Source organism: Garra rufa, chromosome 10 (genome assembly GCF_049309525.1).
Source record: "Garra rufa chromosome 10, GarRuf1.0, whole genome shotgun sequence".
NCBI classification, from domain to species: domain Eukaryota; kingdom Metazoa; phylum Chordata; class Actinopteri; order Cypriniformes; family Cyprinidae; genus Garra; species Garra rufa.
Genome location: NC_133370.1, coordinates 35,280,335 through 35,290,992, shown reverse-complemented (window position 1 = coordinate 35,290,992; position 10,658 = coordinate 35,280,335). Strand labels below are relative to the sequence as shown.

The window sequence follows — 10,658 nt, the reverse complement described above, 5'->3', positions numbered from 1 at the left end:
TGGACGTTTCGTCATGTGAAAAGTCCCAAAATTTGACCGGCCATAACTCACCCAAAACGGGGGCAATCTTAAAGAAATTTGGGTCAAAGTTGAACCGTCCCTAGGCCTACCGAACGCCACCTGTTCCGAGTCGATAGGCCCCCGGGGGCCGGAGATATGGCCCCCCAGAGTTAAGGGGGTCAAACGGAAGGACATGTCCCAGAGACTTGAAACTCGGCTCGTTTGTAGCCCTCGAGGGGCCGTGTTTGACGCCACCACTCCCGAGTCGATAGGCCCCCGGGGGCCTGAGATACGGATCCCCAAAGACAAAAAGTACCAAAATTTGACCGGCTGTAACACACCCAAAACGGGGGCAAACTCCACCAAACTCAGGGTATTATTAGACCACGTGGACCTCTTTCCGATGCCACCTGCCCCAAGTCCCTACCCCCCCGGGGGCCGGAGATACGGACCCCCAAATTTTATGTCCACGCTCAACTTATTTGACGGGCCTGACATACTGCTTCTGTGGACACTTCAATAAAGTGTATTTTTTAATAAGTATGTGCAATTTTGTTGATGAAAACACCTCTACTGTACTCAGCACACTCAGTGGAATCCATTTATGTAAATTTTGTCTCAAAATACTGTAGAATTTGCATAAAAATGAATGTCCACGGGAGCATTATGAAGGGCCCGCTGAATAAATTGGAAATGGACATTTTGTCATGTCAATTAACATCCCAATATTGTTTAAAAAAAAAAAAACACCTCTACTGTACTCAGCACACTCAGTGGAATCCAATGATGAAAGTTTCATGTCATAATACTGTACAATTTGCATACAAATGAACAAAATTGTGGATTTCACGTTGAGTTTTCGAGTATTTCACCACATATGGTGCATGTCCACCCACAACTTATTTGACGGGGCTGAATAAATTGGAAATGGACATTTTGTCATGTACATAAACATCACCAATATTGTTGATAAAAACACATCTACTGTACTCAGTACACTCATTGGAATCCGTTTATGTGAGTTTCATGTCATAATACTGTATAATTTGCATACAAATGAAGAAAATTGGGGATTTCACGTTGAGTTTTCGAGTATTTCACCACATATGGTGCATGTCCACCCACAACTTATTTGACGGGGCTGAATAAATTGGAAATGGACATTTTGTCATGTACATAAACATCACCAATATTGTTGATAAAAACACATCTACTGTACTCAGCACACTCATTGGAATCCGTTTATGTGAGTTTCATGTCATAATACTGTATAATTTGCATACAAATGAACAAAATTGTGGATTTTAAATTGTGGATTTTCGGTAATTTCACCACATATGGTGCATGTCCATTTCCAATTTATTTGACGTGGGCTGAATAAATTGGAAATGGACATTTTGTCATGTACATAAACATCACCAATATTGTTGATAAAAACACATCTACTGTACTCAGCACACTCATTGGAATCCGTTTATGTGAGTTTCATGTCATAATACTGTATAATTTTCATACAAATGAAGAAAATTGGGGATTTCACGTTGAGTTTTCGAGTATTTCACCACATATGGTGCATGTCCACCCACAACTTATTTGACGGGGCTGAATAAATTGGAAATGGACATTTTGTCATGTACATAAACATCACCAATATTGTTGATAAAAACACATCTACTGTACTCAGTACACTCATTGGAATCCGTTTATGTGAGTTTCATGTCATAATACTGTAGAATTTGCATAGAAATGAATGTCCACGGGAGCATTATGGAGGGCCCGCTGAATAAATTGGAAATGGACATTTCGTCAGGTACATAAACATCACCAATATTGTTGATAAAAACACATCTACTGTACTCAGTACACTCATTGGAATCCGTTTATGTGAGTTTCATGTCATAATACTGTAGAATTTGCATACAAATGAAGAAAATTGGGGATTTCACGTTGAGTTTTCGAGTATTTCACCACATATGGTGCATGTCCATTTCCAATTTATTTGACGGGCCTGAATAAATTGGAAATGGACATTTCGTCATGTACATAAACATCACCAATATTGTTGATAAAAACACATCTACTGTACTCAGCACACTCAGTGGAATCCATTTATGTAAGTTTTATCTCAAAATACTGTAGAATTTGCATAGAAATTAATGTCCACGGGAGCATTATGGAGGGCCCGCTGAATAAATTGGAAATGGACGTTTCCTTATGTGAAAAGTCCCAAATTTTGACCGGCCATAACTCACCCAATACGGGGGCAATCTTAAAGAAATTTGGGTCAAAGTTGAACCGTCCCTAGGCCTACCGAACGCCACTTGTCCGGAGTCGATTGGCCCCCGGGGGCCGGAGATACGGCCCCCCAGAGTTAAGGGGGTCAAACGGAAGGACATGTCCCAGAGACTTGAAACTCGGCTCGTTTGTAGCCCTCGAGGGGCCATGTTTGACGCCACCACTCCCGAGTCGATAGGCCCCCGGGGGCCTGAGATACGGATCCCCAAAGACAAAAAGTACCAAAATTTGACCGGCTGTAACTCACCCAAAACGGGGGCAAACTCCACCAATCTCAGGGTATTATTAGACCACGTGGACCTCTTTCCGATGCCACCTGCCCCAAGTCCCTACCCCCCCGGGGGCCGGAGATACGGACACCCAATTTTTTTGTCCACGCTGAACTTATTTGACGGGCCTGACATACTGCTTCCGTGGACACTTCAATAAAGTGTATTTTTTAATAAGTATGTGCAATTTTGTTGATGAAAACACCTCTACTGTACTCAGCACACTCAGTGGAATCCATTTATGTAAGTTTTGTCTCAAAATACTGTAGAATTTGCATAAAAATGAATGTCCACGGGAGCATTATGAAGGGCCCGCTGAATAAATTGGAAATGGACATTTCGTCATGTATATAAACATCCCAGTATTGCTGATAAAAACACAAGGTCCTAGGGCTTTGTGCTTTGGGGGCGCCAGTGAGGGGCCCCAGAGATGCGAGAATCTCGAATCTCGTTGCCCCACGATCCACCGTCTCCAAACGGGGGACGTCCACGAACCCGCTAGGCCGAACCCATTCAAATAAATTGCAGGTGGTATTTTTTCAGAAACGTCCCAGGAGCACGAAACTCGGCACGGCGGCTCTCGGGGGCCCCCCGAGCGAGACGCCGAAAGCGCGGGGCCCTAGGACGACGCGCTTTTTTTCCCGAGGTCCGATGGTTTCGTGCTTTGGGGGCCTGAGCGAGGGGCCCCCGAGATGCCAGAATCTCAAATCTCGAGTTCCTACCGCCCATCGTCTCAGAACGGGGGACGTCCCACTTCCCATTTAAACGCGTACAGGTTTGGTGGACGCGCGCTCCCTTTTTTGACCTTTTGACCCCTAAAGAAGGACGTACGGTCGCAGGACTTTGGCTACTGGCTGAGGGGGTCCCCTCGAGCCAAAGGTTTCGATTTCAGCTCGATCGGCCCTTTCGAAAGCGTGTCCACGAACCCGCTAGGCCGAACCCATTCAAATAAATTGCAGGTGGGATTTTTTCAGAAACGTCCCAGGGGCCCGAAATTCGGCACGGTGGCTCCAGGGCCATCCCAGAGCGAGGCGCCAAAAGCGCCAGGCCCTAGGACGAAGGAAAAATCGAGAGCCTCCTGCACAAAATATCTCCCTCAGTCCTCTTAGACTCTTAAACCGTCAGAGCCTTTCGAGAGATTTCAAAGTGTCAAAGGGGTATTTTTTTCCCCGAGGTCCTAGGGCTTCGTGCTTCGGGGGTGCGATCGAGGGGCCCCAGAGATGCGCAAATCTCAAATCTCGTGGCCCTACGACCCAGCGTCTCCGAACGGGAGACGTCCACGAACCCGCTAGGCCGAACCCATTCAAATAAATGGCAGGTGGACGCGCGCTCCCTTTTTTGACCTTTTGACCCCTAAAAAAGGCCGTACGGTCACAGGACTTTTCCGACCGGTCGAGGAGGTCCCCTCGAGCCGAAGGTTTCGAATTCAGCTCAATCGTCCCTTTCGGAAGCGTGTCCACGAACCCGCTAGGCCGAACCCATTCAAATAAATTGCAGGTGGGATTTTTTCAGAAAAGTCCCAGGGGCCCGAAATTCGGCACGGTGGCTCCAGGGCCATCCCAGAGCGAGGCGCCAAAAGCGCCAGGCCCTAGGACGAAGGAAAAATCGAGAGCCTCCTGAACAAAATATCTCCCTCAGTCTTCTTAGACTCTTACACAGTCAGAGGCTTTCGACTGATTTCAAAGTGTCAAAGGGGTATTTTTTTCCCGAGGTCCTAGGGCTTCGTGCTTCGGGGGTGCGATCGAGGGGCCCCAGAGATGCGCAAATCTCGAATCTCGTGGCCCTACGACCCAGCGTCTCCGAACGGGAGACGTCCACGAACCCGCTAGGCCGAACCCATTCAAATAAATGGCAGGTGGACGCGCGCTCCCTTTTTTGACCTTTTGACCCCTAAAAAAGGCCGTACGGTCACAGGACTTTTCCGGCCGGTCGAGGAGGTCCCCTCGAGCCGAAGGTTTCGAATTCAGCTCAATCGTCCCTTTCGGAAGCGTGTCCACGAACCCGCTAGGCCGAACCCATTCAAATAAATTGCAGGTGGGATTTTTTTAGAAACGTCCCAGGATCACGAAACTCGGCACGGTGGCTCTCGGGGGCCCCCCGAGCTAGGCGCCGAAAGCGCGGAGCCCTAGGACGACACGTTTTTTTTCCCGCGGTCCGATGGTTTCGTGCTTCGGGGGCCTGAGCGAGGGGCCCCCGAGATGCCAGAATCTCAAATCTCGGGTCCCTACCACCCATCGTCTCAGAACGGGGGACGTCCCACTTCCAATTTATACGCGTACAGGTTTGGTGGACGCGCGCTCCCTTTTTTGACCTTTTGACCCCTAAAAAAGGCCGTACGGTCACAGGACTTTTCCGACCGGTCGAGGAGGTCCCCTCGAGCCGAAGGTTTCGAATTCAGCTCAATCGTCCCTTTCGGAAGCGTGTCCACGAACCCGCTAGGCCGAACCCATTCAAATAAATTGCAGGTGGGATTTTTTCAGAAACGTCCCAGGGGCCCGAAATTCGGCACGGTGGCTCCAGGGCCATCCCAGAGCGAGGCGCCAAAAGCGCCAGGCCCTAGGACGAAGGAAAAATCGAGAGCCTCCTGCACAAAATATCTCCCTCAGTCTTCTTAGACTCTTACACAGTCAGAGCCTTTCGAGTGATTTCAAAGTGTCAAAGGGGTATTTTTTTTCCCGAGGTCCTAGGGCTTCGTGCTTCGGGGGTGCGATCGAGGGGCCCCAGAGATGCGCAGATCTCGAATCTCGTGGCCCTACGACCCAGCGTGTCCGAACGGGAGACGTCCACGAACCCGCTAGGCCGAACCCATTCAAATAAATGGCAGGTGGGATTTTTTCAGAAACGTCCCAGGGACCCGAAATTCGGCACGGTGGCTCTCGGGGGCCCCCCAAGCGAGGCTCCGAAAGCGCGTGGCCCTAGGACGACGCGCTTTTTTTCCCGCGGTCCGATGGGCTCCTGCTTCGGGGGCCTGAGCGAGGGGCCCCCGAGATGCCAGAATCTCAAATCTCGGGTTCCTACCACCCATCGTCTCAGAACTGGGGACGTCCCGCTTCCCATTTAAACGCGTAGAGGTTTGGTGGACGCGCGCTCCCTTTTTTGACCTTTTGACCCCTAAAGAAGGTCGTACGTTCGCGAGACTTTGGCGACCGGTCGAGGGGGTCCCCTCGAGCCAACGGTTTCGATTTCAGCTCGATCGGCCCTTTCGGAAGCGTGTCCACGAACCCGTTAGGCCGAACCCATTCAAATAAATTGCAGGTGGGATTTTTTCAGAAACGTCCCAGGAGCACGAAACTCGGCACGGCGGCTCCCGGGGCCTCCCCGAGCGTGCCCCCGAAAGCGCGGGGCCCTAGGATGACGCACTTTTTTTCCCGTGGTGCTATGGGCTCGTGCTTCGGGGGCCTGAGCGTGGGGTCCCCGAGATGCTCAAATCTCAAATCCTGGGTCCCTATGACCTTTCGTCTTGGAACTACAAAAATAGCTGCAAATGGACAAATAGTGGGTTCGTGGGACCAGGGGGGCGGGGCTCGTGGCCGGGGAGGAGGTTCCGTGGGGTTCCGCGGGCGTTCCGTAACAGTAATGGGCAAATGGACAAATAGTGGGTTCGTGGGACCTTGGGGGCGGGGCTAGTGGCCGGGGAGGGGGTCCCGGGGGGTTCCGGGGACGTTCCGTAACAATAATGGGCAAATGGACAAATAGTGGGTTCGTGGGACCTTGGGGGCGGGGCTAGTGGCCGGGGAGGGGGTCCCGGGGGGTTCCGGGGACGTTCCGTAACAATAATGGGCAAATGGACAAATAGTGGGTTCGTGGGACCTTGGGGGCGGGGCTCGTGGCCGGGGAGGGGGTCCCGGGGGGTTCCGGGGACGTTCCGTAACAATAATGGGCAAATGGACAAATAGTGGGTTCGTGGGACGGGGGTCCCCCCATCAAACCGGTAGGGCTGTGGACAAATAGAGGATCGCTGGGACGAAGACCCCCACCGGAGTCATTCACTCAAATGAGAAATGGACAAATAGTAGGTTCGTGGGACCTCGAGGGCGGGGCTCGTGGCCGGGGAGGGGGTCCCGGGGGGTTCCGGGGACGTTCCGTAAAAATAATGGGCAAATGGACAAATAGTGGGTTCGTGGGACCTTGGGGGCGGGGCTAGTGGCCGGGGAGGGGGTCCCGGGGGGTTCCGCGGCCGTTCCGTAACAATAATGGGCAAATGGACAAATAGTGGGTTCGTGGGACGGGGGTCCCCCCATCAAACCGGTAGGGCTGTGGACAAATAGAGGGTCGCTGGGACGAAGACCCCCACCGCAGTCATTCACTCAAATGAGAAATGGACAAATAGTAGGTTCGTGGGAGCAAATTCCCCACTTTGCCTTGCAAAGCAATGGAAAATGGACGAATAATAGGTTCAAGGACAGTGGGGGGGGAGGGCTGGGGCAGTGGGGGGTAGGCCAGTGGGGGCTCATCGCCCCCTAGAGGCGTCCGCAGCCCTATTGGTCCCGACTACCCCAACGGAAAAAAAAGTAAGTCGAAACGTCCCGTTGGCCAGTTAAATAATCTGCAAACGGGATCCAAATCCACACTACGGTCCCACCGAACCACTATTTGCCCAATGGCAATTTAAATGAATGGGGAAATTTCCACGAACCCATATAATGTACTACCTCAGGGTATTCTAGGTCTATCACCACATAACCCCGATAGGGGTAACTGACGTCCGATTTACTCAACCCCCACAAGGCTAGGCCTGACACCGGTTGTATTGGGACATCCGATATGTGTTCCTGATACCACTGTTCAAAAATAATGGTCACCTAGGAACCACTGTCAAGCAATGCCTTGCAGGGGTGTCCGTTAACCTTCAATGGGATCAGGCTAGGGGGACCCACTAACCCGTCTGGGATGGCAACAGAATTCTCTGCTTTCACCAGACTTCTCTTTACAGAACAGTCAACTTTTGAGTTAGCACCACCACCTATCTGCTGCTCTTGCCTACTGAGTTTTAAAGAATGAATCAGTCTAGTAATCACTTTGCTCAGGTTCTCTGGGTTTGGACATCTATTGGCAAAATGCCCATTTTCTCCACACCGATAGCAGAACTGTTCCTCTGAAGGCTTTTGCGGTTGTGGTTTTTTGGCTGCCACTTCAACTTTTGAAACTGTGACATCAGATTCAATCTCTCTGTTCATAACTTTCTGTTGTAACCTTTTCACCTGTTTCTTTAAGGCTATCAGTTCAGAATCAAGAGGAGTCTGACAGTGTGTAACTGTTACAGGCTTTTCTTCAACACACTCCTGTGCTACAGGGGTGGATTTCCTTACGACAGAGGCAACCATAGTTTTAAGCTCCTTCACCTCAGCCTTTATACTCTGAATCTCAGCATGTTTAACATCTATTTCCTGTTCTGCTTGAAGACACTGTACAAAGGGATTAACCTTTTTCCTTGAAGCCTCATATTCCTCCTCCAACATTACCTCCTTTAATAGCTGAAGGAAAGAAGGTGGTTTCTCTCTTCTCTCTCTCAAGCGAAGATTGACCAACATGAAATCGGAAGCAATAGCCCCTCTTAATACTTGTTGTAACCTAGCTCTATCCATGTCAGTGGCGGAAATACCTCCTTGCTGCACCACTTTGACTAATAACTGTTCTAGCCGCCTCAGAAACTCAGACAACTTCTCCGTTGGCTGCTGTCGCATCATACGAAATGCAAAATATAAGTCTTCGCCAGACTCTGCCGTCCCAGAAGCATTCTCAAGAGCTTCTAAGCACTTTGCAGCACTTACCTCAGGATTAGTGACTCTTGCAGACTTAACTATTTCAAGCGCTGGCCCTTTAAGACTCTCCATTAATCTGTGTCTCTTCTCTTTCTCTCCACATTCACTTTCCTCAACCATTAATTGGGCTTGCTCTAGCCAATTATCAAACTGCTCTTCTCCACACGGAGTGGGCAACACCCCAGAAAAGAGACGAAGACGGTGATAGCTACCCATATCGAATGACGGCTTTGCTGTTTTTTCCAACAGGTTACCCACTATCTGCAAAACGTCTGGAGTGCTGGTAGATGGTACGGAACTCGGAAAAAAATCACGAAGGTCTTCCACCGTCTTACCTTCTGCCTGCAATAGCCTTAAAAGTTTGCTGCTAAACTCATCAGCAGAGGTAGGGGCTTCATCAATTATTACAACAGGCCAAGCCTCTCCACCACTGATGGGCAATATCTCAGGTGGAACAGTTTCAGCTTTCAGCTGTTCTTTACACTCACATAAAGCCATAATCCTGTTATGCTTGACACTAAATGTCCTTCCTCGTACACGAACACGGCCAAGACATTTCACAGTATGCAATGTATCATCTATCTTAGCGATCTCAACGTCCTCAGGTACCATAACCATAAGCGAGTGAGCTTCATCTAGACCCTCGCCACGGCACCATCCTTTAAGCTCAGCAACTAGCTCTGATCTGTCTGGCATTCTATTTTTGCTATGGACACACACCACCAAACTGACAAATCAGAAACCCTTATCCCAGCGGTGCCTCCATTTTCTGTAGCGCCCCCATTAATATCCTTATGGGGGAAGGCAAACCTGAGTTCTTTTAAAATCTGACGTACACTCAAATCTCTGTTATTCCAATAAGGTTAAAATATTAAACGGGTTGCTGGTTATCTTAAATAAGCCCACAGTAGTAATAATAGATAAAATGACAGAATTAGCAACAACAGTTTAAGTAAATGGAGAAATGCTTTACTGAATGTAAAATAGAATAGTAAACACAAAAATATGAGTTGGAAAATAATCAAAAGACAATTGACTGTGTATTTCTTTTCTAGTCCTATATAGAATAACAGCCGGCTGAAATTAAATTAAATACTGTTCACGTTGCAGGCCTGGATCGAAGCTTGGGTTCGTGGTAGCGTAAACTCGTGGCTACTTCACTCCTGGGAGCAAACAAAATAAATAAAAGGAATTAGCTCACCGCACAGGTATTATGCAATAGCACCGTCGCCGCCGATTTGCCAGCGCGCTCTCCGCCTTGTTGCAGCGCTCGCTTTCATCCAGGCGCACAAACCTATATGCACGTTGAGTCTGTTTAGTCAACAAACGTGTACAGTCTCTCCTCCCACGAAGCACTCGCGCTAGCAGCCAACAGCTAGCGGTAAACTCCCAACTGTCTGTAAATCACCCGATCTGAGCTTTTAGTCAAAGCACTATCCAGCGTTGTGATGTAATCCGATAGTTCGTGAGGATTTGTCACCCTAATCTATCAGTTATCACTTCGGAAATGTTATTCACATATTCCTGTTTCTATTTCTCATTCTCTCTGCGCACTGCCTATCTTCCTCCAGTTCCACGTCATTCCTTCTTCTTCGGCACTTTCACTTTACGACCCGTGAGCCTACTTTCACTTAATTAAATAAAGTAAACATTTTACATTTGTAGTGACAAGAACAGTATATATATTTTTTTACAGAACTGGCAAAAATATACAAAATGAAAATAAATAAACTTAATAAATTGCTGACTTATGACTCATTTGTTATATTACCCCATTTCCACTGGGTTACACCTGGATGAGGTAATGGCTGTTATGTTATTTTCTTTTCAATGGCGTTCCATGTTACATCAACCAATATTGCATATACATAATTATTATAATGGATATAATTAAAGAATACTTACACTATAACGCAAATTATAAGTGTAACGCACAAAAAAAAAAAACAGGATTTTACACCTATTTTGAAAGTTACTCGAATACAAATACAAATACAAATACAAATACTTTTCCCCCCTCAACAAATACAAATACAGATACAAATACCGGCTGCTTTGCACACCCCTAATAGATAGATATATAATATAATATTTTAGTCATATCAACATAGTTATTGTTAATACACAAAGTGTAATTGGTCATTTAAATTTATGTTTTTGAAAGGAAAAAGTATCGGTATTGGTGTCACAAGGTGGGTCAGAGACGTTCGGATCCATTCGCAGCATTTATTCAAACAAACAAACAAACACAAAGGGGCAGGCAGAAATCGTGGTCAAACACAGGCAGAAGGTCGGGGCTGGCAGCTAGAATCAAAACACGGGGAGTAGTCCA

The 10,658-nt window shown here is 48.1% G+C and overlaps 1 protein-coding gene across 1 annotated transcript; it reads right to left on the bottom strand.

Annotated features, from left to right (window-relative positions):
- Positions 1-7,366: 7,366 nt before the first annotated feature.
- Positions 7,367-9,022, bottom strand: LOC141344559 (paraneoplastic antigen Ma1 homolog). Its single transcript, XM_073849439.1, has one exon. It carries the CDS (start codon positions 9,020-9,022, stop codon positions 7,367-7,369), a length of 1,656 nt encoding a protein of 551 aa, XP_073705540.1.
- Between the last annotated feature and the right edge of the window lie 1,636 nt (positions 9,023-10,658).